Source organism: Ursus americanus, chromosome 33 (genome assembly GCF_024610735.1).
Source record: "Ursus americanus isolate L20-20 chromosome 33, mUrsAme1.1.p, whole genome shotgun sequence".
NCBI lineage: Eukaryota > Metazoa > Chordata > Mammalia > Carnivora > Ursidae > Ursus > Ursus americanus.
The window spans coordinates 29,221,868-29,249,717 of record NC_142159.1 but is presented as its reverse complement, the minus strand read 5'-3'; the positions used below and the strand labels follow the sequence as shown (position 1 = coordinate 29,249,717).

The 27,850-nt window shown below is 57.9% G+C and overlaps 1 protein-coding gene across 2 annotated transcripts; it reads right to left on the bottom strand.

Moving 5' to 3' along the window:
* Positions 1-97: 97 nt before the first annotated feature.
* Positions 98-27,850, bottom strand: MMEL1 (membrane metalloendopeptidase like 1). Of its 2 annotated transcripts, none has more exons than XM_087858428.1 (23): positions 27,694-27,850; positions 16,917-16,994; positions 16,163-16,222; positions 15,017-15,178; positions 14,710-14,790; positions 13,537-13,632; positions 13,062-13,180; positions 12,428-12,493; positions 10,926-11,123; positions 10,750-10,839; positions 7,336-7,472; positions 6,882-6,975; positions 5,487-5,615; positions 4,925-5,023; positions 4,353-4,436; positions 3,899-4,002; positions 3,555-3,613; positions 3,005-3,124; positions 1,980-2,113; positions 1,804-1,869; positions 1,148-1,243; positions 681-757; positions 98-571 (listed from the first exon to the last, which is right to left on the bottom strand). In XM_087858428.1, the coding sequence occupies exons 1-23, from the start codon at positions 27,848-27,850 to the stop codon at positions 472-474; spliced, it is 2,406 nt and encodes an 801-aa protein (XP_087714554.1). In that variant the 3' UTR covers positions 98-471. The 2 variants fall into 2 exon arrangements, with proteins under 2 accessions (XP_087714554.1, XP_045659322.1); XM_045803366.2 differs by having other exon boundaries at positions 10,926-11,060.

Sequence of the window (27,850 nt, the reverse complement as noted above, 5' to 3'; positions counted from 1 at the left end):
GCACAGAGACCCTGGAGACAGTCATCAGGAGGGGTCCTCCGTCCACATGGTACCCTGCTGTTTCCCTGCTTGGCTGCTGTTTTGCCCGAGGCCGCCTGCAGCCCACGCAAAGCCAGCGCTTACGGCCTCGGGCACTGCCACCCACCCTGTCCCCGGGGCCCTCCAGAACAGACAAGGCCGCTGACTTCTTTGAAGCGTTTACTTAGCTCAAGTCTGAAGCTCGTGGACAGCTGACAAGGACGCTTTGGAGAGTGGGTGCAGACAGTTAAACAGGTCTACGGGGGCTGGGCGCAGCGCCCTGGCCGCAAGCCGGAGGGCACCAGGGGGCGCCGCTCTGCCCCGGGGCTGCAGCTGCACTCCAGGCGCGGGGCGGGATGCGTGCCGGTCTCGCAGGCTCCAGCTGCGCGCGGAAGGGACGCCTGGCCTTGGGCGGCGGGTGCGCGTGGGCCATGCAGTGCGGTTCGCCCATGGCTACCAGACGCGGCAGCGCTCGTGCGGGTGCATGTGGGTGCCCTGGGCGCAGTGGAAGGCGTCCGCGAAGGCCGCCAGGTTCTGCAGCGAGCCCAGCACCCTGAGGGCGACCAGGGGCCTGAGCCAGCTTCCCTGGGTGCCCGGGGTGGGGGAAGGGGGCTGCCCGCAGGGAGGCGGGGGCTGCCCGCGGGGAGGCAGGGGCTACTTGCCTGTACTTCAGGGGGCTGTGGACGTCGGTCTTGATGGACTGTATGGCAAACTCAGGCCGGTAGGACCCGCACCACACCTGTGGGTGCACGAGGGGCGTGGCTGCAGGACTGGGGGAAGGGCGGGACTGGGGGATGGGAGGGAGGAATAAGGGATCCAGGCGCAGGTGGGGAGGGCCTGGGGTGGCAGGGATGGGCGTGTGGTCTCATTTCTTTCCAGGCACCAGGGAGTCCCGCCGGTCCCAGGCTGCCTCTTCTTGGGTGTGGGGAGGGGAGCCCCAGCTCCATCTGAACCCTCCCAGGCTCCAACCCCTGCCATCCTCTTCCTCTAGGAAGGTTTCCAGGCTGGTAAGTTCTGGTTCTGCCTGGTCTGCCCGCTCACCGCGCCCCTGGAAGCGTCCATAGTGGAGGCCTTCCAGCGGGTTCCCAGCGGGCACGGCGGCAGGTGGGGTGGGGACTAGGGCTCCTACCTGGGCATAGTTGATAAAGAACAGCTGGTCATAGCTCAGTTCCAGTCCTGGCAGCTGCTGGTCCTTGCCACCTTCTGCCATCCACTTCAGGTAAGCCTGCGGGCGCCAAGCAGGTGCTGGGCCCAGGCCTGCCCTCGCTCCCAGGGCCATACCAGCCTGCAGGGCCTCGGGAGCCCTCGGGTCCAGGAGAACAGAGGTCCAGCTCCAGGGCCTACTCCTGGTGGAGGTCCTGCCTCTGCAGCTTAAGGCCCTTTGAGCACCCCAGGGATGGTCACTCCTACCTTAATTGCCTAGTGGTCATCTCAGTGCGCCACTGGCTGGGCTCAGGCAGACGGCCACGCAGCACCCACCCAGAATGAGCTCCCGAGGCCCAGAGCCTGAGGCTGCAGGTGTAGGGGTGCTGCCGAGGCCGCCGGGGACGTGGTGAATGTCACTGTCTCACTTGGAGATGGACAGTGGTTTCCCCAGAGGTCGAAGGCTCTGCTAAGGTCAGGGTAAAATACGGGCAGAACAGCCAGGTGCCCACCCACCCGCAGCCAGGCTGGCTCCCCCGGGGCCCTGCTGCCTTCCAGTACTGATGCAGAAGGGTCCCAGGGTATGCCTCGTCTCTGCCTCACTGAGGCGCCCGTCCTGGAGGGCCCCCTGCTCCGACCCACCTTGTATGCCTGCCGCACCCCTCCGTTGTCGGCGATGTTCTCCCCGAGCGTACTGAAGCCGTTCACCTGCGTACAGGACCCGGGATGGCAGGCGGCCCGGCTGCCCTGCCTCCCCCCGGGGCCAGGGCTGGGGTGTGGGTCCCTGGGGGCGGCGGCGCCGCTGGTGGCTCGCTCACGTTCTGGTTGTCGGCCAGATCCCAGGAGTAGTTCCCGTACTGGCGGACCATGCACTCCGACTGCTCCCGGAAGTGCTGGGCCGAGAAGTTGCTCCACCAATCCAGCATGTTGCCGTTTTTGTCGAAGTTCCGGCCTGGGCGGGCACAGCGGGCTGCCCACATGGCCCTGCCTGCCCAGTGCCAGCCTCACCGCAATCCTCCCAGGAGCCCCAATACCTAGAGCTCTTGTGTGAGCAGGAAGCGGGCCCCTGAAGGGGGGCACATGGTCCTGGGGGACCAGCACAGTGTCGCCAGGCTGCTCAGGCCCAGGAGGGGGGCTTTGGTGGTCTCCCTTGCCACCCCCGGAGTCAGGGCCTGGGCTGTCCGGTGTCAGGGTTTAATGACCCTTTCTGGGGTGTCCAAACTCTCTGGACCCCAGGTAAGGGGAGCACATGGTCCTGGGGGGACATGAGGCTGCCCTCAGAAGGTCCCAGTGTTCAAGCCCTGTGGGAAAGCCAGCCTTTCTGGGCTGCAGCTGGAGCCCCTGTGTACGCTCACAGGCCCCTAGAGCCGCGCAGGGGTACCCAGCCCACGGTGGGAGGTGGGAACGCTGGGTCAGTGCATCCCGGGGCTGGAGGATGCTGGCCACCCTGGAATAATGGCAGGTTCAGAGCTTCGGAGCTACACGAGATATGGTGTTGCTGTCTCCAGGTCACAGGCCCAGGGAGGAGAGTGGCCAGTGCATGAGGTGGAGTCTGGCTCAGGCCCTGTGGCCTCTCCTTCGTGGCTCTGCCTAGAGCAAGAGGCCTGACTGGGGTCTGCCGTTCAAGACCTGTTCTGCCTCTGTAGCTCCCCTGGGGACCTGGCAAGTCCTTCCCATGCCCTGGGCTTCAGTGTCCCCATCTGAATCATACAGGGGTGGGATGGACAGCCCCAAGCCCCTGTCCCTCTGTCCCCTCCTGGGACTGCGGCTCAGTGCAGAGGGGAGGGGTGTGTGGGTGTGTGACTTGGAGGCGTCGCTCTGAACGCCCATGCAGCTTCCCTACCGTTGTCGTCAAAGCCGTGAGTGATCTCGTGCCCGATCACCATCCCGATGCCCCCGAAGTTCAAGGCCTGTGGCTGTTCCTTGCTGAAGAAAGGAGGCTGCAGGATCCCAGCGGGGAACACTGCTCGGGGACGGGGTGGGGAACAGGCCCTGAGCGAGCGCACCTCCCGTGCGCCAGGCTGGGGCGGGCACCTGCCATTAAACCCCGCAGCCCAGGAGGCAGGGCTCCAAATGGGCCCATGTTACAGACAAGAAAGTTAAGGTCCCGCGGCCGAGAGGCCAGGGCCAGCGCACAGCAGATCCAGGCTCTTCCCACTGTTCTCTGCTGCCTTCGGGTCAGGGGTGTGCGGCCCCCGTCTCTAAGACCTCGCCCCACCACCCACAGACAAAGGAGAGGAACGCCGCAGGTGGGGTGATGGGTGAAGTTCCTACAGGTGGGGAGAGGTTCTCTCCTTCTAAGCACAGGCTGGAGGTGGCCCCCAGGAGGAAGGGGTGGGGGCTGCTGGTGGCACTTGAGGGGCTGGGGTCAGTCACGGAGCGGGTGAACGTACCTATCTGGTTTCGGTTTGGGGAGTAGAACGCATTAACCACGGCTGCCCCGATGATCCAGCTGTGATGGACAGGCTGGTCACCTGGAGCCCGTCTCTGAGCCCCTCCCCCCAGGCCCCCTACCGGCTGACCAGAGCCCACCCTCACTTAGGGCCCGTGTCACAGTGGCCGTGCCATGAGACCAGTGTCGCCCACAGCCGGGGCGAGTCTGGGCAATCCAAAGATCCGAATCCTCCCCGAGCCCTGGGCCCCAAAGCAGAAGGTGCAGGGGGCTGAGTCGGTCCCAGTGGCCCCCCAGCTGGCCCTGCACTCAGGCCACCGGCTCCCGTGTGCTATCCACACTCACAGGTTCTGGTCCACCTTCTCCCGCAGCTTCTTGAGGCTCCGCTGGGCCCCAGCCTTGAGGTTCTGAAGACCGTTTTCAAAGTACTGGTCCTCCGAGAAGTTCAACTATGGGAGAGGGGCTGTCACTGTCAGTGTGCAAGCAGGGGAGGCCGAGAGCGGCCGGCGACTGGCCTTGGGACTGGCCAGGCAGTCCTGCGCAAGGCCAACATGCTCTGGGAGCAGGTGGGGGGCAGGGGGTGCCCTTGCTGGCTCTGGGCATTTATGCAACCTCAGTGTCCCCCCTGTGACAGGGAACTCTGGAACTGCCCACCCAGTTAGCGGCCAAGTGAGTGCCAGAGCCACCTGCCAGGGCGTTGAAGGCTTATGGTTCACAGGGCTGCTTCAGGGGCCCATCGGGGTGGGGGTGCGGGAGCAGGGAGGTCCTGGCGGGCCCCTTGGCCGGGGCCGGGACGCACATTGGAGTACTCCTCGTCCAGGTGCTTGTTTCCCTCCTCCAGGATGTAGTCTGGGTACCCAATCTGCTCCCGGATGTTCATGGCCTAGGGAGGACGTTGGGGCCAGCTTGTGCCTGCCTCACTGTGGGGATCCTGGCCTTGTCCCTCGCTTCACTGCGCTGTGGGTAAGGGGCTCAGGGACGCGGCCCCTCCTTGTAGGCTGTGGGGAGGTTTAATGGGGACAGACGTGGACCAGCTCAGCCTGAGGCCAAACGTCCACCTGACAGCCAGCCAGGGGTCTGATGGGGCGAGCGCTGGGCGGAGTCGCTTGCCTTCCGTTTGTCACATTGGCCCAGAGGGCCTTCTGCTCTGAGGCCATGGCCACCCCCATCAGTTGCCAGGGGTGCTGGGGGGTCTCCCAGACTTGGCTTCTGGTCCTGCTTCTGCCCACAGCCCCTTTCTGAGCAAGCCATGCCCAGCCTCGGTGAATTAATCTCTATGTGGGTATGGCGATGGTCACCCTGTGCCCCCATGCTGGGGCTGCCCTCTCCCGGCAGGAAGCCCTGACCTTGGAACTCCAGCCACCCGCCCACCTTCTCCTGGGCCTTCTTCTTGGACGCCTCGTCCATCCAGCGCAGCTCATCCAGGGTCTCCACGAACACCGCCCGCACCTTGTCGATGAGCTCTCTGACCTGGGGGGAGTGCATGGCCCTTGTCCTGCATGACCAGCTTTGGGGTCTCTGCAGAGGTCTGGTCCAAAGCCCTGTTCCTGCTATGGCACTGGGGTTGGGGTGAGGAATGATCCCCACCGGGACAAGGGTCCTGACTACCGGTCTTTCTCCTGGGTGGGCCTGGGGCCTGCCCGCCCATGGACTCATAGCCTGTATGATGTGTCCCCTTTCCCAGACAGGCCTGTAGGGTTGGGGGTGGGGCCTCTGGGCAAACTTGTACTCCCCAGAACCACCGAGCACACGTGAGGCTGGGGGGCCCTCGGGGTTCCCACACCAGGAGCTAGGAGTCACCACGTGGGGTGTAGGCATGGGATCTGGGCCCCCACCCACTGTGGGCCAGCGTCCCTGCGGGGAGGAAGCACCTGGCCCTGGGCCACGGACCATGGACGGGGGCACCGGAGCAGTCCAAGAGCAGAGCACCCACCGCGTCCTTGCTGTCTCCGGGGAAGGCCTCCCTGACGTAGAGGGAGCCCACGGCGCTCTCCATGTTGCTGTTGACGTAGCTGACGCACTCCCGCCAGCGCACCTCCTCCACGGCTGTGCCGTACAGCGCCTGCGGCGGTCCGTCAGCCATTCACTCACCCACTCATTGCTGCCTTTACCTGTCCTCGGCCTCAGGGTGCCCAGGAGCCAGTGGGGGGCACGGATGCACTCAGACTCCCCTCTGAGGGCTGGTCATGGGTGCGGGCAGGACCGAGAGTGCAGTTTTCAGGGGAGGGCTCCCGACCCGGGCTCTGGGTCGGGCCTTTACCCCCGGGCAGTGGTAGGGCCCTCCCCTACCAGGGCAGCCCCCAGTGCCTCCTTGCCCTCTGTTCTTGCCACCCTGGCCTGGCTGGCTGGCCGGATTCTGACCTCAAGGACCCCAGCCCCACCCCAAAGCACAGGCTGGTGTTGACTCTGGAGGCCCCGGGGGCCATATCCAGCTCAGCTGCCAGCTACCAGCTCTCCGGGCCCCAGTTTTCCATCACCGAAGTAGAGACGCTTGGTTAGTAGTGTCTCCGAGCCAACATAACAAGCAGGGGTCCTGACTTGCCCCAACCTGTTCTGCCATGTTTTCCTCACATGGTGGAGGACCTCTGCCTGTCCCATTTCTCTAGCAAAGAACCACAGAGTCCCCCGGACTCCCTCGTCCCTCGTCTCCCCATTCGTACCTCAACTCTCTGTTGTAGGCACCTTCATCTGCTGCCGATGCCCTGGTCCAACCTGTCACCCCACCTGGATGATGGCCCTGTCTCCACTCTGATTCCATGACCCCCTGATCATTGTCCCAGAATAGCCACCAAGACCACAGGGCTTCCCAGTGGGTCCCCTGCTCTGCCCTGACTGCACCCTACCCCCAGAGCAGCCAGAATGACCACACAAGCAGGACACCAGGCTGTGCTTCCCACTCTTAACACCTCAGCGGCTTTCAGGACATGCGGAATCCATGCATCAGTCCCATGATTACTGGCCCCCATCGCTCTCCCTGACCTCATCTCCTTCCTTTCCTTCACGTGGCCATGGGGTGTCCCTTCCTTGGGAACCTGCCCCAGTCTTTTCATGTCTCAGTCATTCTCTCCTCAAGGTCTCCAGTGTCAGCTTCACAGAGAGGCTCTCCCTGTCCTGTCCCTTCCTCTGATGTCCTACTTGTTGCTTTTGAAAGAGCAGGTCTCCAGTTTGTCGACTGCCCCAAGAGGGCAGATACCTTGTTAGCCTCTCTCATGGATCTGATCCCAGTGTGGACCTTGGAGTTTGGTCCATAGCAGGTGCTCAGTACCATAAACTGAGTGCCTCAATGACAGGGCAGGGGCAGGAGCCGCCTCTGTGGGGTCCCGCTCACCTTGCGGTAGCTTGCCCGTGCCTCCTTGAATCGCTGGCTCAGGCTACTAATGCGATCCAACACCAGGCGCCAGACCAGGTAGTTCTGCATGGTCCTGAGGGCAGGAGGCAGAGGGTGAGGTATAGAACAGGTGAGCGGTATATGCCTAGAGAGGAGATTTGGTCCATGGGCCCTTGGTCAACAGCTTCTATGCCACGCAGGGAGCTCACTGCAAGTGCGGTGGTGGAGAAAGCCTCTAGGACAACCCCCAGATATAGTCTGTCTGCTCCCGGACGCTTGCGACACCTCAAGGAGGGTTCACATCTCTCCCTAAGGCTCTGTTGGTCGCAAACATTGACCCGCTCATGTCCCTCACTCCCAGAGTAAATCCTCCCTGGGGTCCTCTCCTGTGAGGAGAAGCCGCAGGGGTGGGGGGCAGGGGAAGGGATGCTGGGGACCTTCCCTGGGTCTTCACCTGGCTGAGTAGACATCGATGATGTCTTCAAGGTTCTGGAGGTAGGGGATGCCGTAGACCACCACTTCTTCATCTGGCAGCAGTTTGATTTTGACAGAGGACAGCACAGATTGTATGAAGAGGGTCCAGTTAAACCCCTGGGGAAGGAGGGCATGAGGAGAAAGAGGGAGACACAGAGAGGTAGACACAGCTCCTGGCATCCAAGAAATCTAGCTCCCACCAAAGAACATTCAGAGAATAAGAGAGAAGGCATGGAGGATCAGAATCAGGGGAAGGAACGGTGACATTAGCACAGAGCCTACGGACTGTGATAAGAGATTCTATGCCAATGTATTTAAAAACTTCAGTGTGGTGAAAAAATTCCTGAAAAAAACCCCACAACTTAGCAAAATGACCAAAGTGTAGCAAATACAGTCTTGCATGTAATAAACTGATCTTTAATTTGAAATATTCCCACGTAGAAATTTCCATACTCATCTGGCTATTCCAATGGATGCTATCTGACATTTAAGGAAGACATACTGCGAATCCTACTCAAACTTCCCAGAAGAGAGGAAGAGAAAACTCTTCTGAATTGGATTTGTGGCCAAGAATAACTTAATACCAAAATCAGGATATTACAAAGAAAGAAGGTAACAGGCTGGTCTCATTTATGATCATAGATACAAAAATTCTAAGGAAAATATAAGCAATTAGGATTTATCCACACCTATATAAAATGGATAAGACATCACAGTCAAACTTGATTTATTCAAGCAATTCAAGTTTGGTGTAACATTTGAAAATCGAATCCTGTTAATTCGCCGTGATAACTGGATAAAGCAGGAATATCACATCCTAATTTTGATGGATGCAGAAAGGAAGACATTTAGTAAATTTCACCATCTGTTCATGATAAAAACTCTTAGCAGACTAGAAACAGAAGGTAAATGCAATAATCTGATGAAGGGAATCTACGTACAACAGCAGCAACAACAAATACAAACACGTCCACAGCAAACGTGAAAACTGAGATGTTGCAGGCTCTTCTTCTTAGGAAGGAAACAAGATGTCTGCTACTGTGACGTTAGCTGTGCCGAGTGTCCCCGCCAGCTCAAGTAAGACCAGCAAGTGAAATAAAATCAGTAAGAGTTTGAAAGGGAAGAAATAAGACTGATTGTTCACAAAGGACACGATTTCATGTGCATAAACCCCGAAAGGACCTACAGATAAAGTATCAGTACGGTAGAATTGCCTGCGTATGAGTCAGACTCTATGTTAGCAGCAAAAACACGAAGATATGTTACCAATGACGCCCTTCCTAACAGTGTGAGAAGAACGAAATGGTTAAGAGTAAATCTGATGAAAGATGAGTAAGGCACCTTAAGAGGACGTTTCACACACTGCTGTTGGGGATGGCAGCTCTGTACCCAGGGGGAAGGTTTGGCGTTATCGGCGAAAGACGAACATATATATGTTCCGTGACCTGGCCATCTCATTCCTAGGTAGATACCCAACAACAGTGCACGCATGTGCACCCCAAAGGACATGCACTAGAATGAGCATGGCCACATTATTCAGAAGAGTCCAGAATGTGATCTGACCCAGAGGCCTAAGGAGTACAGCAGGGCGTAATTGTCGCGTGTTTTCAGAATGGATCATACAGCCGTCAGGATGAGCGAAAGCTCGCCTGATGCCCAGTGAGATGGGGCATAATGACGGCGAGATGCAGTCTCACCTACAACACGTAGGACGAGAGAAGCCCCGTGCAAGTGAGCCAGCTTGTCTGGCTGTGATGTCGAGTCTTGTGGTGGGAGAAGTCGGGGTGGTGGCTGCTTCGGGGGAGGGCAGGGGAAGGGCCCCCAGGAGGGGTGTCCGTAGTGGTTCTGATCTGAGCGAGGGCTGTGCGCACAAGCTCACGTGGAGGCAAGTCTAAGTGTTATAAAGCATCAGGTGGCAGACGCCGTGAGGCCGGGCTTCCGGGACGTTCCGCGGGGCTGCTCCTGCGCCATCCCCGTGGCACGGCACCTGCAGGCCGTCGGAGTTCTCTTTCTTCGCTTCCCACATTTAGGGCATTTGCAAATCCTGCTGGCTCTAGCTTCCAAATAGATCTAGAAGCCAGCCCTCTCAGCACGTCTGCTAACAGTTGTCCCAGCTGCCACCATTTCCCGCCTGGACCGTGGTGCAGCCTGGTCCTCGCTGTGAGTCAACTCTGGGCCCCAAACCCCTCTCACACAGCAGCAAGGCCTGTGCCCTGGAGGTCTGGCCCTGTCCGCCCTGTCACCTCCAGGGCCTCATCTGCCCTCCAGCGGCCTTGTGACTCCTGCCTCAGGACCCTGGCCTTTGCTGCCCCTCTGTTGGGGCCGCACATAGCAGACGGTCCCTCCTCCAAGCTTCTCTCCCACCATCAGCCGCAGGGCGTGGCCACTCCTGGCTGCCGTCGTCCCACCCTCTCCCTGCTTTCTGACACACTCTGTAGGTCCTGCTCTTTCTCTCTCCTGGCCTGCCTGGTAGCACGGGTGCAAGGTGGGGATTGCCTCCTTGGTTCACAGATGCGGCCAGTGCTAGAGCAGGGCCGGCCTCCCCCAAGTGCCCGCTGGGGCGTGGGCCAGCTGCTGGGCTGTGTGGAGGGGGGTGGCCACAGCAGGCCACCACTGAGAGCCAGTGCCAAGCAAGAGGGCAGGCTCCAGGGACCATGGAGCCTTCCGGAACACGAAGTGCCATGAGCCCTGGGCAGGAGTCTCCCTGAGTTTTCCTGTTCTGTTCTACGGCTCTGGACACTTACATTTTCTGGTCCGGAGTTAGGAGCTTTCGTTTCTATCCCTAGCCCCTGCCCTCTCCTCCCTCTGACTTTGGCTCCATCCCCGCTCAGGCCCTCGGCCCTATGACCTGGCTCTGTCCTCACCCACCCTCTCCGCCTTTTGACCTGGGCCTTGCTTGTAAGGCCGGCGGTGGCTAGAACCGCACCCCTGCCCCTCCTGGGGGAGGCCACTGGACAGGATGCCTGCCCAGGGTAGCCAGCCAGCTGAGCTTGGGGTTGGGTGGGGTGCTCCCCTCTCTCTGGCCTGGGCTGCTCTTCCCCTGCCCCCAGCCCCTGAACATAAGTCCTGGCCAGCAGGGAGGGAGGGCCTGAGGGTCTGGCGGTGTGGGGCAGCCTTCGGTCTGGCGTGGGCAGATCCGTGCGGCAGACTTGGGGACAGAGTGCCCTGGGTGGGGGTCTCCCTGGCTCTGGTTCATCAGCAACCCCTCCAGGCCTGTTTCCTGCTCAGAAAAGTGGGGTCGTTGTTGCAGCCGCCTCATAGATGGGGGGGGGCCTGTGCCCCCCAGTTGGCTCCTGCTGTCCCAGTGTGAGAGCGTCCCTGGTGTGTGTGCGGGAGCATCTGTTTCTGAGGCTTAGCGGATGGAGGCGGGGCTGTGTGGGTGGCGGGCACTCACCTTCAGGCCGAACTTGTTCTGGAGGTCCTCCAGGCTCATCCTATGGTACAGGGTGGTGACATCGTGCCTCTCCTCCTGGGGGGCCGTGGCCTGCACCGGGGGCAGGTGGTCACGCTGGGGCTGGGGGGCCAGGGCAGCCGGGCCGTCCCTGCCCCGCCCCCGCGCTGCGGCCTCACGTTTGCCAGCTGCGTCTCCAGCTCCAGCACCTGCGCCATGTCCTCCCGCACCAGGTAGCTGTTCTCCGGGAGGTTCAGGTCTGCCCGTAGCATCGTGGCCACCGACACCATGAACTGCAGGTAGGCTTCCCGCACCTGGGCCAAAGGACGCAGAACGGAGTCGGGCGGCCTCGGCCACCTTGGCCCCCACGGAGCTCTCTGTGGGGTGGGGGTGGGCGTATGACTCGAAGCAGGCCCCCAGGTGGCTCGTGGGGCCGAGCTCGGCCAGCAGGTGATGGCAAGGCCCCACGAGCACTGGGATGGGGCACTCCAGACTGTCGCGCCCTCCCAGGCCAGGGCTTCAGCTGCCGCTCGCACTCTGCGGCAAGCCTGCGTGGGAGCTGCGAGCTCCAGGCGGAGTGGACCTGCTTCCTCACGCCGGCGTGGTCGGCTGCACACTGAGGCCACGCCCTACCAGCTCAGAGCTGCCCTCCCTGCTCCACCCCTTCCAGGCGCGTGACCCCATGCCCCTGGGTTCCCGCGGGACCGGAGACCTATTTTGTCTGGCTGCATGGCTGCGTGTAAAGTGCTGGGCACACAGCAGGTGCTTAATAAAGGTCCAGGGCCGGCCCAGGGCTGTTGGCTGGTCTGCCCTCTCCAGGCTCCCGTCCACCCGAGGGTCAGGAGGTGGGTACTGAGGATGGAGGCCCCTCCTGGACCTACTTTCTCAGTGCCCCATTCTGGGAGGGGCTTCCCTCATCGCAGGTAGGAGCCAGAGGTTCACCTCCTCCGGCATCAGGTGGGCTGACACCTGCGGCCAGGCTCGACCACAGCTGTCCACGCTGATGGGCATGAGACCATCCAGATCCCGAGTCTCTGCTGCCACCCGGTCTGGTTCTCTCAGCTCTACCACCCCATCCCAGGGCTCTTCTGTCAGCCACGCTCGGCTTTTCTCCTGGCTGGACCCATCCTTCACAGCCTAGCTCATAGCCCGCCTCCACCAGGAAGCCCACGGTACTGCTTCCCCACCATGGGTCATTTCACAACTTCCACCTGTCACAGGCCGCTCCTCGGCTCATCCTTCTACCCTGCTCTCCCCTCTTTGGCTCCTTGTCTCCCTCTTCCCTTGATGCAGGAGCAGAATGGTTAAGCGAGCAGGCCCAGGCTCGGGTGGCCTGTGTTCAGATCTCAGCAGGCTCTACACAGCAGACCAGCAGTGTGGACTGCAGCCCTGCACCGTGGGACGGGCCCGCGGGGTGTGACCCTCGGGGCTACAGGCCAAGCCGAGCTTGTCCCCATATGTGGCGCAGAGCGTTTGGGGACGGTCCCTTTGACGCTGCCGAGCTTAGCTTGTCCACAGGCCTCAGGCCCGCAGGTGCTCACAGAGGCTAGCTGTGGGCGGCGAGGTCAAGGTCACAAAGGGAAGCTGGACCACAGGTGGGGTCCGAAGCAATGGGTGGGGCGGGCAGGGCAGAGGGGCAGGCAAAAAAGTGCCCGGGGGGGCGAGGGCCAGCCCTACTCACCTTCTGGTTGCTGCCCTCGTTGAAATAGTAGTCTCGGGATGGCATGCCCAAGGTGGGCTGGTCTATCTGGAGACACAGAAGGCGTGAGCCTGGACAAGGAGCCGGGGGTCCCCACAGCCTGGCTGAGGAGGACAGCAGCTCTCTCCACTCCTCCTGAACTGTGCCCAGTGGAAATATGGGCTCCACCAGGAAGAGCCACATGCTGGTGTGTGTGTGGGCACCGGTGTCCCGGCCCTGCTCTTTGACTGATGGGCGGAGGGCCGTGGGGCCTGGGCTGCGGGGCGGGCTGAAGATGTGGCCTCACGGCACCCTTGCCCTTCCAGAGCAGTGTGGCCTAGCTGTGGCCAGTGGTGGCTTCTTGAGGTCAGCCTTCCTGCCCTGGTGACAGAGGCCCGGACAGATGGTCCTGAGAACCGGCTCGGCACACGGGCCAGCTCCCCGAACCGGGACCCGGTTCCGTGGGCAGCCGGTGCCCCCGAGCAGGACACGGACAGGAGCAGGGCTCTGGGAACAGCACTGCAGCTCCCCCGCGCCCCAGCCCCAGCCCCGGCTGGCTCCCCACTGCCCTGGAGCACCCCAGCCAGGCACAAGGGACCCGACCTGCCCCGCTCCCCCCCCGCCCCGCGGCTCATACGTAGATGATGTGGCGGCTGGAGTTCTGGTCGTCGTTCCAGATGAAGAGGTCGATGAGGACGCGCCTGTTGAACTGCGTGTTCATCAGGGCCAGCTGCTGCTCCAGCTCCCACCTGGGGCCTGGGGGGTCAGCGCCTCAGGCTGCAGCCTGCCCGGCTCCCGGGGTCCCCACCTCCGAACCCCTGCCCGGCTCGTGGTGGCAAGCACACCGTGGGCCCCCGGGAGCTGAGGGACACGGGGGACCCGCTTCCTGAAACGGTGCCCAGGGAACATCAGGGCCGTGTACGGGGCCTGTGGTCCGCTTGTGCCCCCCGAGCCCGGCAGGGGGGAGGTGAGGACTCCCTAGGGGCCTGGAAGGGGGCCCACCAGCAGCTGGAACACACTGGCCAGCAGGAGCCTGGGGGGCTCAGCTACAAGGAGCCCCGGGCGGTGTCCGCCGTGTGTTGTGCAAGGCCGCCGCCAGGCCCTGGCCTTACCTACACTCTCGTTCCACTTCTCCATGGTCACCGGCCAGCCTCCCATCACGTCCAGGATGTTCAACAGGGGCTGCGAGTCTCGTTTCTCTATCACGCCTGAGAATAGAGGAGGGGTCACTCGCCCAGACGCGCAGGGATGCTGCACGCCCGGCGCCGAGCGCGGCCCCCGTCAGTGCAGCGCCGGACGCCGAGGGGCCTGGCAGGTGCAGCTGGGACAGGCGCCTGGGGCTCGGTGAAAGCAGACAGGCCGGCAGGACGAGGGGCATGGCGGGGGACAGGCGATCGGGTGCTGGGCGAGCCAGCCTGAGGGAGGCCCTGTGGCCTGGGAGTGCTCTAAAAGGTGCCCCGTGGGCGGCCCTGGGCCCTTTGGCCTGGGTGCGGGGGCTCCAGCATCGCGGCCAACAGGACAACTTCTCCAGGGCAGTGATGGTTTGGCAGGGAGCTTGGGAAATTCCGTCACAAATAAGGTGAAGGCGGGGATGCAGGGCTGGCCAGGTGATGTCTCTTCTCCCCGGCCTGCCTTTGGCAGCAGTCCTGTAAGGCTGGCTTCCCCAGAGCCCCCACCCCAGTTTCCCCTTCTAGTAAGTTTCTGTCCACTGACCCCATGCTGCCCCTGGGCTACAAATGCCCCCGCTCTTTCCCCCATGGAAAATCCCACTGCAGTGGGCCCTGCACCGATCAGGGCGGCCCCGAATAAAGTCTGCTTCACTGTCCTTCACAAGTATGCTAGTTCTTTAACAGTGAGCATGTGCATGCACGCACACGCATCCACGTGCACACACCCATGTCCACATGCGTGCACACACTTGTCCACACGCACACATTACACATGTCCGTGTGCATGTGTGCGCACACACCCACATGCACGCACGCACACTCCCACACACACATGTCCATGTGCACGCATGTGTACCTTCCCCAGGGCCTCTAGGTGGGCCCCTCACCATTTTCCTCCTGCGATGATGTGGCTCTGAGCTGGCGTCAGACTGTAAATAGGGTCACAGGCAGCTGGTAGCAAGGCTGTGTCCCCAGGGGAGCCTGGACCCAGTGGTCCGGTGGGGGCACAGCCCCTCTGGCATGAGTCCTGAGTGGCATGTCCCCCTCCTTGCTGTGCTGCAGGGGCTGTAGGGTCCCGGAACACCCCCCACCCCACCAACCTCCCCCCCCACTCACTCTCGTTCATGCAGGAGCGGTACAGCATCTTGGCCTTCCGCACAGCCGGCCTGTCCTTGGCGGTGGAATTCTCCAGAACCCCTGTGGGCAGAGGAGGAAGCTGGATGGAGGCCTGAGGCGGCTGCGCCAGGTCAAAGGTCCCAGTGCCCCCACCACATTGGGGGAGAGGTGGTCCCTCTGCCCTTGCCAGGCCTTTATCCCAGGGGATTTCTTCTCCCCTGTCCCCGCTGCTCCCACGGCCACCCTGGAGAGGGGAAGACACACAGCCTCACCCCAGCTTCACCCCCAAGGTCGCGGCTGCTCTCACCTTTGAGGATGACCTCCAGCTCATCCCGAAGGATGTCAAAGACGCTGTAGCGGGAGTTGGTCTCGGGGATCACGTGGCGCCGCAGCCAGCCTCCGCACGCGTACTGGTAGAAGTCGTCACAGGGTTCCCTGGATGGGTCCATGTTCTGGAGGATCCTGGCGGCTGCTCATGGAGACGGGCGGAGCGGGGGAGGGGCAGCTGGTTATGGGCCGCAGATGCGCTGCTGGACGTTCGATCACGACTGTGAGCCCTTGGGAGTGTCAGTCACCCTCTCCGAGCCTCAGTGAGGTCGGAAGCAGGGATTCAAGTTCTAGGGCTACGACTTATTAGCCACAAGACCTGGAACCCCGTGACCTTTCTGCCCTTTATGTCCACGTTTGCAAACCTGGACGCCTGCAGTCTGGGCGCCCAGGGGGTGCTGTGCTGGGGGCCCTGCCCCTGGAGCCCCTTTACTCGCCAGTGTGTCTGTGGGGGAGAGGGGGCCTCTTACCCACCACTCAGGGTTTGTCTGCTGTTAGAGGAGACGGCTTGGCCCCTAGCACCCCGAATGTGCAGGGTCGGTGGGGTCCAGCTGAAGGCTCTCAGCTGAGGCGGCCAGGCTGGATTCCCCCTGTGGACCCCCCAACCTGGGACCCTCCCTGTCCTTCTGTCCTACTTGGCTGGGGCCTGGCAGGAAGCACCAGCCCAATCGCCTGTGCACGCCTCCTACGTGGGCAGAAAAATCTCATTTCTGAGTTTTCACTGGTGTTTCTTGAGACCATTTTCACTCTTTTCAGTCTGCAAATAGCAGCATACGGACCCCAATTTGAAGACAAATTCCTGGGAGAAAACTCGTATGTTCATGTGAACTTTCTTTCTGTAACTACAGGAAGACCTGGGCCCAGCACTATCTTCCTCCCTGTCGTGGGGGCCTTGGCAGGGGCAGGGCCGCTTCCTGGGGGGCACAGGGATGGGAAGTGGGAGCACACCTGTTTTTCTCGCCCACTGCAGAGGCCCCATCTGCAGGCAGGGCTAGGGTCTGCCCACCAGCCCCCCTGCCACGTCTTCAGGTGGCTTCCCTTGGCCTTGGGGGGCCCTGCGCTAGCATCATGGACCCCCCCCCCCGGGGGGTGCAGGGCTGTGGAAGGTGTGGGGAAGGAGGCTTACCTGCTATCACGCAGCCAGGGCTGGTGCAGATTTCACCCGTCTCCTTGGGCCGTTGAATGGCTGTGGGCAAGATACGGCGTGAACAAGTGGGGAGGCAGAGCAGGACGGGGTGTTAGGTGGGGTCAGTGTGCTGGGGTGGACAGGGCCAGGCCTCAAACCACCCCAAGCCCCCAGGGACAGTCCAATCTGGGACCCTGAGCCCTCCCCAGGTGACCCAGGACAGGGGCTTTGAGTGAGGGTGAGCCTCACGCTGGCTTGAGCCCTGCTGTGACCCGGGAGCCTCTTTACACCCTCTGCCTCCACTGATTCCCATAGCTTCCCCGGGTCCCCAGGACTACAGCTGGTCATTCTGCCCTCCTGCCTATTTGACAGCCAGCTCTCGCCCCTGTCACCTCCTCCAGGCAGCCTTCCTGTGCTGCTTGTCTCTGCACACTGTGGCCCCTCCGACCCCTGTACCAGCTGCTAGCTCGTTGTATAAAGGTGCACCTGCTTGGTCTCAGGGACAGCGCCCCATGCCTGGGGGTGAGCGTAACTCATGCTGGTTTCCTGGAGTCGAGGGAATATCCTGCAACTAGCAGGTGCTCATGGCTGTGTCCCTGCTCTGTCCTGTCTTTCTATGGGACTCTGGGGTCCCGGGGCAGGGCCCCACTCCCCAGCTACACACCCTGGGCTGCCATGAGTCGCCCAGCCCATAGGAGGCCCAGTTTCCAGCCCACGTGCTTGGGCCGTGTTTTGATAGGGAAGGCAAAGCTACCTCGGGGTTTTCGTTTTACAATGGTCTTCTCTTCCTTTGAGAAGCAAAGCCGGCTAGGAAAGAGTGTCAGCTGCTTCCCTGGGGAGAAACACAGCACTCAGCTCTCTGCCTCCAGCCCCCCCCCCCCAGGGGGCACTTTGGGGCTTGCTGGGGACAGCCCTGGCATTTTCCTGCAGTGCTGGGGTCCAGGGTGCTCTGGGGGCTGCCTGACTTTCTTCTCTGACTTCCTCTTCTATCTTGGGGTCATGGGCCACACCATGTAAGGTGGTCAGCTCCTGGGGTCCTACCAAGGCAGGAATAAAAGGCTCATTTGTGGGGAAAGGATGTCACTTCCACTTTCTGACCCATGGCCACCTTCCCCCCATCCCTCCCCTGCATAGGATGGGGGCATTGCCCAGGTCAGCATCGGGATCTTCCGGGTGGTTGTCAATTCTACCTGGAGTGGGGGTGGGGAAGGGGTGAGGTGGAGGGACAGGGGAGAGGCAGGTCCAGGGAGAGGACGTGCCAGGCCTAGCCACCTACAGCCCTGGCTTGTGGCTGATTTTCCCCACTGGGGAAGTACACGGACACCTGGTGGAGAGGAGGGAACAGGGCCTCTTGCAGGTCAGAGAATGCACAGGGTGTAGAGAGCTCCCCCTGGGTATTCCCTGGGGTCCTGGCCATTGGAAGGAATGCTTATGAATCATGGGGTCTGGTATGGGTGGGCAGAGGCATTTCTCCCCCACCTGTTGTTTCTGCTCTTTCCATCCACCATTTGTTCGTTCGTCAGTGCAACATTTGTTGATTATTATGAGTCAGCCCCAGTGCCAGGCACTGAAGATTCAGATGTGAGTCCGACCAGGGCCCACCTCAGAGAGCCCCAGCCCCATGGACACAGGAGAACAGAGCTGATCACAACCAGAAATGAAATGGTCCATGGGTGCCAAGGCGTGGCTGTCCCACAGAGGCTTGTCAGCCTCGTTAACCCAGAGCCCTGGGACAAGAACTAGGCCTTGGACCCCAAAGGGCCACCACTTCAGGGACAGAGACAAGGAGGAGAAGGGACTTTTGCTTCTGAGTAGGATGAAGAAAGTTGGAGGCGACCGTGGCTCCCTCCCCAGTGAGGAGAACAAGCTGCAGATGCAAGAACATGGGGGTTTTCAGAGACCAGCCGAGAACCGCAAGCAGGAAACCTACAGAGCCAAATTCCAGGCAGGGAGGGGTCCTCTCCCTGTGACAGCCTTCCCCTGGACGCTGGGGCTCAACGCCGGAGGAACCTGTGAGGGCAGAGCCTGTGAGCGCACCCACCCGCCAGGTCCTTCTCGAGGGGCCTTCCCCAAGGACATGGGCAGGCAGGAAAGCGTGAGAACCCCTGCCCCAAGAAGAAGCAGGCAAATATGACCCTTCATCAAGGAAAACCCAAAATAGTCCAAAGACGTGGACTTGGGGTGACCAGATGTCAGAGTCAGCAGACAAAATCTTTAGTGGTTCTGATAATTCAGTTGAAGGGTCTGGCACCGAAGACGGGAAGCGGGTGTAGGTAGGTGGTGAACGTCACCAGATGAATGGACACGGTAAGAAAGGACTGAAGTGAAGAATTGGTTTTACAGGCTTCACAACACACTGAACATGCACAAGACAGAATCCGTGTCAACGTGGGTGACCCAGACCACGGCACGAAGGAAAAAGACAAAACAGAACAGAGGAAAACTCCCCAAATCCCCAGATGGTGCAGCCGCCCTGAAAGCCGGTGTGGAAGGTTCTCACAGAACCAAACACAGCCTTACAATAAAGATCCTGCAATTCCACTCCTAGGTGTTTCCCCCACACAAAAACCTGAATGTGAATTTTATAGCAGTTTTTTTGTTTGTAATTCCAGAAAGCTAGAAGCAACCATGATGTCCTTCAGCGGAGGAGTGGGGAAGGAAGCTGTATTACGTCCACACAGTGGCATTATTGTTGAGCAACAAAAAGAAATAAGCTGTCGAGCCACGCAAAGATGAAGGGATGGAGCCTACGTGTATATTTCCAAGTGCAGAAGCCATCCAAACATGCGGCATACACCACGATTCCAATTAGATGGCCTTTTGAAAGACCCAAACTACAGAGGTGGTAAACAATGATGGCCGGGCATTTGGCAGGGGTGCGGAGTAGGGGTGGTGGATATAGAACAGGGGGAGTGCAAGGGGTATCCCTGGGCGGATGTGAAAATCACTGAGGAGGTCTCAGGTCCCAGGACAGAATGCAGCACAAGAGCCAAAATGTATCACACGTGGATGAAGAAGCCTCGCAGAAAGGGGTGGGGGAGAGGGTGCTGACCTACGGGGCCTTGGCACTGCATAGTGTGTAAGACCCCAGGCAGAGGAGCTGTCCACGGTGCTGTTCTGTCGTTGGTGAGCTTGGTCCCGCGGGAATGCGAGGCGTGAACATTGGGACCGAGGGAGTCTGACGTGGCCGGCAGACGGACAGACTCCTCACCGCTGCAGTGGAGGTTAGACCGGCCAGGGCAGGAGGCCGGAATGATGCATGTGATCACGGATTAGAGGTTCCCGTTTAGCCTAATAGAGACACAGAGGGTTGCATGTAGAAGTGCTACAGAGAGCGTGTACACACAGGGTTAGCGTGTGCGTGCACACACATGTCTTCGCTCTGTCAGCTGAGAGCGGCACCAAGAAGTGACCCAGTAGCAAGAATCACACCCGTAGCCCGAGGGTGGCTTTGAACACTGTTAGCCGATAAAAGGAACCAGGGGTCCTTGGAGAAATGGTGGCCAGGAAATATACAAGATGAGCCTGGAACAGAAGCTAGAAAGCAAGAAAGTGCTCCCCTGCCTTTCAAAATCCCAAAGCCACAGGATGGGGGGTGTGTCAGAGCCTCCAGTGGCCCAAGTTGGAACTATTTCCACAAAAAAATACACTAGTAATGGATTACAATCCAAAGTATAAAATAGATTTCCATGAGTCCATGCCGACATAAATAGATCATCGAATAAGTAAATAAATGGGGGGAAATAGATAAATCCCCCATACAGAAGAATTCCAAATAGTGTATGTAGGAGCCCCGCCTCTATGGACGTGGATTCTAACTCCCCACCCCTTGGGAATGGGCTGCCCATGGTGGCTTCCTTTCGAAGGGGACTGTATGGAAAGTGGGGGGGAAAGTAACTTTAAGGTGGAGAGACCTGATGAACACTATGGGCTCAAGCCGTGCGATCGTGGTCAGCAGTGGTGATGAGTCACTGGAAGTATGTCCCCCTGATTTCGGGGCTTCCTCCCCAAAACACATCACCCCAGTCTGATCATGAGAAAAACGTCAGACAAATCCCACCTGAGGGACATTCTACAAAATTCGAGGCCAGGACCCCTGAAAACTGTCAAAATCATAAACAAGGGAAGTCTGGGAAACTGTCACAGCCAAGACTAGTTTAAGGAGGCTTGACGAATAATGTCATGTGGCGTCCTGGAAGATCTTGGGACAGAACAGGAGATCTGAATAAAGTACAGCCTTAGTTAATAGACGGGAATGTTGGTTCATTACTTGCAACAATGTATCCTAGTGCGTAGAGTTGGAGGTTAACTGGGAAAGCTGGCGAGGCCCATTCTGCGCACTGCACTATCTTCATAATAGCTCCATGAACCCAAAGCTGTTCTAAGAAATTTTTAAATTAGTTTTAAAACAACTGGAACACAGGATCTAGGAACGATGGGACCTTATTATTATTATTATTATTGTTATTGTTATTATTATCGTTATAGTTATTATTGGGGAGGGGAGCAGAGGGAGAGGGAGAGAGAGTGTTAAGCAGGCTCCATGCCCAGCGTGGAGCCCGACATGCGGCTCGATCTCAAGACCCTGGGATTGTGACCTGAGCTGAAATTAAGAGTCAGACACTTAACTGACTGAGCCACCAGGCGCCTCAGTTATTAACTGGGAAGCAAAACAGCAAGGCCCTTTTGACACAAAGGCCGAATAGAAATGAAGCTTCCTTTAATGCTAAAATAGGATCGACAGGAAACACAGCAAACAGACCCCAAGAAGGATGCTCTTCTCCTTCATAATTCCCGACGGGAGCAGGTTTCCTTAACACTCACCTGACATAGAACTCCCTCTTTGTTCTTTTATATTTGCTTGCATAACTTTTCTAATAGGTGAAGTATTTTCACATAGACTCCCAAGTTAAAAAAATAGTTTGAAAAAAACATTGTTTTGAGATTTTTGTCTGTAAGTTTTGCTCTTCTTAAAGGTTGGCCTTGATTTGAATGATTGATGTTCCGTCTCTCTGTCTGTCTCTGTCTCTCTCAAAAAAGAAAGCTGTGGAAATCTTAGACAGGTGGAAAATAGCCTTCCTCCCTGGAGAACGTGTGATCACGGGCTGGTTGTCAGGCAGGTGTGGGTGCGAGTTCACGGGACTGTGTGGCCAAGGAAACCTCAAGCTGAGACACTTATTTTAAGCATGCCCAGGCTGGTGGCTCCCTAGGTGTTCAATGGAAACAAACACACATGTTCTCTGGAGGGAAACTTCTCAGCCCGAGAGACACGGGGTCCCCACAGGTGAAGCCAGTGCGAGCAGGGATTCACGCTGACGCAACGACAAGCGTCCATGGGTGTGCAAAACAGATGCAGAACTCCGGTCCCCGAGGATCTTCTATTTGGGGACTCTCTGATCCCGCAGGTGTGGGGCACGATGGGCTCCACATCTCAACTCCTCTCTGCCCGCATGCCTTGGCCAGAGGACATCTCCTCCCTCTCTTGCCTGTGGGTTGGCCGCACGGCTTGCTTTGGCCACAGTATGAGGTGCAGGTGATGCTACGGGATGGCATTGCAGCTCTGGGTCTAGACCCCAGGAGGCCTGTGTGCTTTCCGCTGTCCTCTTAGACTCCTGCTGGGAGAGGCACCTGCCCAGGCCTGCTTGCTGGCGCTCGTGGGGGGTGCAGTTCCCGTGGAACAGAGTCTCCCTGCGAGCCCGACCCGGGTCAGCTGACCCCCGCCACGGCTGTGCACATACATGTCCCCATAAATGAGCGCCGTTCTAACCCCTGGGCACTGGGGCAGTTTGTTGGGCATCAATACCTCACTGACGCAGAAAATAATCCAAGTATGTTTGAAGAAGTAAAAGAAACGTTGAAAACAAGGTCATGAAACATTAAAAAAGAGTCTGTGAAAGAAAAAATTATAAATTCTAGAAACACAAAAGAATGTACGTGCTGAGATTAAATTTTTTTAAGGATTTCATTTATTTTTTTAGAGAGGTTAAGAGAGAGAGAGAGCACACCTGAGTGGGGGGAGGAGCAGAGGAGGGGGGAGAGGGAGGGGGAGGGGGAAAGAATCTGAAGCAGACTTCATGCTCAGCAGGGAGCCCAGTGCGGGGCTCGATCACGTGACCCTGAGATCATGACCTGAGCTGAAACCAAGAGTTGGACGCTCAACCGACTGAGCCACCCAGGCCCCCCACGGAGATTAAATTAAAAAAAAATCCAAAATGGATTTCTTCCCTGAGCTGCAGTTTGTTTTGCTGATTGAAACCTGAGTGACAGCGTGCCACTCTAATCGTGGAGCTCCATCTAACTGCGGTGCGGAAATATTCAGATGTAGTTTTGGAGAACTGACATTTTGCAAAACACAAGCAACATTTTAATTCATATATGAGAAAAGGCAGTGTCCTAAAGTGTATGTGTTCCAAGTTATTGCAGGGCTTCTTCAGGAAGAATTTCTGCAGAGAGAACACAGGTGAAGAGAGGCTGAGTGAGCTGGAAAGTAGTTCAGAGTATTGATCCAGAATGTAGGACCAAGTCAGAGAGGAAAACTCCAGAGACGCAGAGGATAGAGGTGGAGAGGATCAAGGACACATGTAAACAGAGTTTTAGAACGGGGGAAGAGAGGCCACGTGGGAGACACAATATTCAAAAAGATGGTGTACAGCTTCCCGCAATAAATCCAGGGTGTCAATGCTGAGATTCAGGGATCAGAACCTCTCCAAAGCAGAATGAACAACACACATTTTCATAGCTCGATGCCTCAATGGTAAAAGTGAAAAATACCAAAGACGAAGAAAAGACAGCTCAGAGGGAAGGAAAGTTCACCCGATGAAGAATGACAGTTAGATGGGCCCAGATTTCTGGACAGCGGCAACGGAAGCCGGACCGTGAGACTGAATCTTCAAGCCACCGAGGGAGAATTAGGCCCAGATTTACTTCCCCAGTTAAACCATCACTGAAGGACGGGTACTAAATGAAGTTATTTTCAAATAAACAAAAACTAAGTGTGAAAGGTTCTTAAAGCAGTGCTCCCCAGTCTTGCCTGATCAGGAGAGAGACCTCACGGGCTCGTCCTATAGATTTCAGGGTCACACCTGGACAGAGGCCTGGACTGACTCTGGCTCCTCCCCAGTTCATAATTGAAACCTTGACCCCCAGGGACAAAGGTTAAATGAGGTCATAAGGGTGGGGACTCATCCGAAGAGGGGAGACACCAGAGCGCCATGTGAGGACACAGTGGGAAGGTGGCCACGACAAGCCCAGAAGAGAGTCCTCCCCAGGAAATGACTTGAGACCTCCCCAGGAAATGACTTGGCTGGCACCTTGATCTTGAACTTCCAGCCTATAGCATTTCTATTATGGCGGCCTGAGCAGACTGAGGCAGGGCCCAAGGTTTGGAGTTCTAACAATTGCCCCTGGTTATTCTGATTATCAGCAAGTTCAGCAAACACTGAATCAGTGCTCCCCAACTTCAGTGCAGATGAATGACGTGGGAATTCAATGCAGATTCCAACCCAGTAGGCTGGGGCAGTCCCCGAGTCTCTGAATTTCTAACAAGCTCCCAGGTGAGGCTGACACCACTGGTCCACAAACCACACCTTGAATAGGAGCCTCCAAAAGTATGTACTTTGGAAAGAAGAAAAAGTATTTCATAAGGACCCCCTGAGATAGAAGAAGAATGAAGAGCAAAGAAACTGATTAGGATGTGGGAAACCTGAAATTAACTTCGACTATATTACATAATGCTGCCTATGTGCGGCAGATAAAAATAAGATAGACGCCAGGTGCTGCCCACGGTAACATGGACAGGGTGGAGGAGAAGAGGAATTGACCTGCTCTAAATGCTTGCGTTGTTTGGAAGAAATACAGAGGTGTTGATTAACCGGACACTTTATTAAGTTAAATATGCACACACGATCTAAGGTAGAACAATTCTGCTTTCTGCTTAGAAAGTCAAAAGTCATGACAGAATTCCATTCCCATCCTAACAACAAGGAAAATCCAGATAATCTACAGACGTCACAACTTCTCTGGAGCCCACCTGGGACCCGAGGTCAGAGGGCAACGGGGAAAACAGAGTTTCAGGGAGTGATGAGCCCCTCCAAGCAGAGATGATGCCGTCTCCCCTTCGACAGGCCTCAGGAGTGAGACAGTCGCCACACAGGTGGGTAAGAAGAGCTGAGATACAATTTTAATGCTGGAAGGACTTTCTCACTCAGGCCCGCAACCTCTTGCAGGAGACAGCAAGTGTAACTACTTGTGTGATATCAGAAGCTGCTCAGGCCCTAAGAATTATTTGGAGAAAAGATCAGAGAGGTTAGGAAAAAAACTGTAAGATTGAGAAATGTCATTTTGAACAGACTCACATCGACAGGAATTAACGGTGGGAGCTGTTGGTGAGCTATTAGTGCTTCGCACTCAAGCCGCATCCCACGGTTGACTAAACATCTGTCTTACGAGCAAGAGGCTGATACTTGAGATGGGTAAAGACAGGCTTGTCATAAAATAATTTGACAGAAAAAAAAAGGAAACCTCTTGAACAAGGCAGCTAGTAATGATGAGGAAACCAGATACTGGCAGAGAGCTCAGCTGTGAATAATACTCAGGAGAAATACTGTAAACGGTGCCCGCGGCTTTACCCCAAAGACAAGACGCAACTGTGTTGGGAGGGCAGGGCCTGGCTGGTGGGGGGGCTAAGTCTGCCTTCCCTTCAGCACGTCAGGAACCACCCTGGTGCGGGGTAAGCGACAAAATCCACTATTCTGCTATCACGTCTGATCGTGAACAGCGTGACAGACATAGACGTCTTTCTAAGTGTTATCGATGCATTAAATCATGGGCCCTCAAGTAAGCCTCCAATGTATGTACTATGCTATGCTCCATTTTACAGATAGGGAAACCGAGGCATGAAGGAAACCAGCCAAGTTCACGCAGGTAGGATTTGGGGGAGCCGGCATGCCTAGCCATGCCCGGGCATTCACCGCAACCTTGTAACGCCGCCCGGCATCCCACAGGGACAGTAAAAAGGGTTTAAAGTCAAGGCTTAGACATGGGAAGACACTTCAGTCCAGGGGTTGGCACTATTTTTCTGTAAAGGGTGAAGTAGTCAATATTTTAGGTTTTGGGGGCCACGTACAAACTCTGTCTCGCCTATCCAACTTCACTTGTAGCATGAGAATATCTGCAGGCAATACATGAATAAATGGGCACATCCGTGTTCCAATAAAACTTTATTTATAAAACGTGAGCTGCAGTTTGCTGGCCTCTGTGATGAACAGTGATTGCCGCGGCTGGTAGGACCAGGATTCGTGGATGGGTTGTATTTCCCGCTGTAATTTCTATAAAAACACTTGATGTTGTGAAAAGGGTTTGTCTGTAACTTTTAAAATAACAACTATTCAAACAAAAAATCTAAGATAACCCCCTTAAAGGACTGTGATCGAAAACTTGCAAGCTAGCTGAGGGAGACTAGAGAACAAAATAAGAGGGGCAAGACGAGAGAGAAAAGAGGCGCGAGAAGCACAAGAGGAAAACCGGACATTCCTGTGACCGTGGCGAATGGAAGAGACTCGGTGCTTCAGGTAAGAGACAGAGGCCCCCACCCAGCCGCGAACTGTTGCAAGAGACACAGCGAAAGCTAAGGACACAGAACGTTTGGAAGAAACACGGAAGGGAACAGATGGACACGGGGAGCTAGATTCGTCCCAGCCAACACGGAATTTCAGGCAAACTGCCTTAAGGTAGAAAGGGTCACCGCGATGGTAGGTCACGGAAGACACGCTAATTCTGGATTTGTATTCACATAACAACCCAGCCTCAGCATCGGCAAGTTGCTACTTGGCACAGTTACGGGGGAAACCGGTTCTCCCGCACGAGACTTAACACAGGAAAACCCCAAACAGACAGAAGACTCGACTGATCCAACGGATTTATCTGCATCTCCAACTTTGTCTGACAGTTGTCCTCCGTGAACTCACGCAGGTTACGGGCAGCACTGACCACGCGCTAGTCCTGAAGCGAGTCAGCAAATACTGAAGAACCAGTATCGCATAAGCCACGGATTCTGACAACGATGCAGTGAATGCAGAAACCATGAAATAAGGGTAACTAGGAAGATCTCCACGCATCTGATTAAAAAAAAAGATTTCAAAATATCTCATTTCCTGCAGTGGAAATGAGAAAGCGCTTAGAAATAAATAGTAATGCTGCATATAAATCCTTCCATGGACTCAGCGGGGCCCGAGGCCGAGATCAGCTGGGGGGGTCACTTTTGGGGGTGGGGGCACAGGGTTCTGACTGAGGAGCCCCAGCAGAGACCCCATTTGTATGTAGGAGACCACAAGGAGAAGGCCGACTGGGTAGGGAGGGTCCCCCTGTCTGATGGGTTCATGCTGCTCGGCACTACCTGGGAGAAGACAGGGGCCCCCTTGTGCCCCACAGCTGGGATGGGGGTCAGGGGCCAGCCCTGTCCTCTGGAAGCCTCTAACCAAGGGGTTTCCAGCCCAGTGAGCTCTGAGCAAAGGCTCCTTGAGGTCTGGGTTCCCGGAGGCTCTCTGTGCAGCCAGCGGTCCTCCTGACTCCTGCCCATGGAGCAGAGCCCGTCTATCCACAGAAGACCCAGAGGGACCAGAGACCAAAGCAGCTGGCAGGGGCCCGCCAGGCACCTGGACAGGCTGGGAGCGGCCCTGGGTTGGGACGCCCATCACATCCACAGCTGAGCAATGGATGGATGGTCCCACTGCAGTGCAGACGGCCCTCGCCAGGCCAGTGAGGGAACATTCTATGGACAGAGGCTGTGATGCCCAAGTGTTGGGAGTGCCAGGGAGCGCCTCTCCTGAGTCCTGTGCCCGGTGAACACCCCTGTCCATGCCTGAGCCGGTGCCCCTTGCATGCACCTGCGGGCAGCAGGGGGCGCGGTTTGCCTGCACCTGTGCCCCCTGCCAGGCCCCCGACCCAAGACAGGGACAGCCCCTTCAGGTCCACATGGCGGGGAACAGGGGAGGGGGCAGAAGAGGCAGTGTCCCTGCGGAGCAGCCCTGGCCGCACCCCCATCTCTCAGACCCCAGGCTGACCCCTCCCACCACCTTGCAATAAGCCGAGCCTGTCTGGGAGGCCACGACCTTCAGCGGGCCTGGGGGGGGGAGGGGAGAGGGTCTTAGCGCAGCGGCCATGGAGACAGAGGTGAGTGGTGGCGGGATGGGCCGGGAGGGGGTGGGGTGTCCCCAGGCGCCACTGTGGCTCCTGTGAGCTGCGGTGCACGGTGTCGCTGCCTGCGGGAGGGGAGGGGGCTGCGCGGCCGGTGTGGGGACCCTGGTCTGTGCATCTCAGGAGTCCCGCAGGAGCCCATAGCGCAGAGCCCGCAGAACTCGCTGTCGCCAGCCTGCTCTGGATGGAGCCTTCTGGAAGGGGCCGCCAGCCCCCTGCAGGTCAGCTCCCAGTGCAGACCCCGCCTGCCCCATTTGACAAGACTGGCTCGTCAGGGTGGGCGGGCACGCAGGCGCTTCGGAAGGTGGGGGCAACGGGGGGGGGGCGCCTTCACTCACCTCTGCTGTTGGCGGCGTAGAGGAGGCCCAAGGCCACCAGGGCGCCCGTCACCAGGAGCAGCAGCAGCAGCAGCCCCCCCTCCAGGAAGCCTCGGTGCTTCTGTCCCGACCAGCCGGCAATCTCCACCATCCCTACTGGGCTTTCGGGCTTCCCCAT

Excerpts from the sequence above, each read along its gene's own strand:
- MMEL1 (XM_087858428.1), bottom strand. The coding sequence starts at position 27,850 with ATGGGGAAGCCCGAAAGCCCAGTAGGGATGGTGGAGATTGCCGGCTGG. Across the intron at positions 15,179-16,162 it reads CCCTGGCTGCGTGATAGCAG|CCGCCAGGATCCTCCAGAAC; the intron begins GTAAGCCTCCTT and ends CTCCATGAGCAG. Across the intron at positions 13,633-14,709 it reads CCGCTCCTGCATGAACGAGA|GCGTGATAGAGAAACGAGAC; the intron begins GTGAGTGGGGGG and ends CTCTATTCTCAG.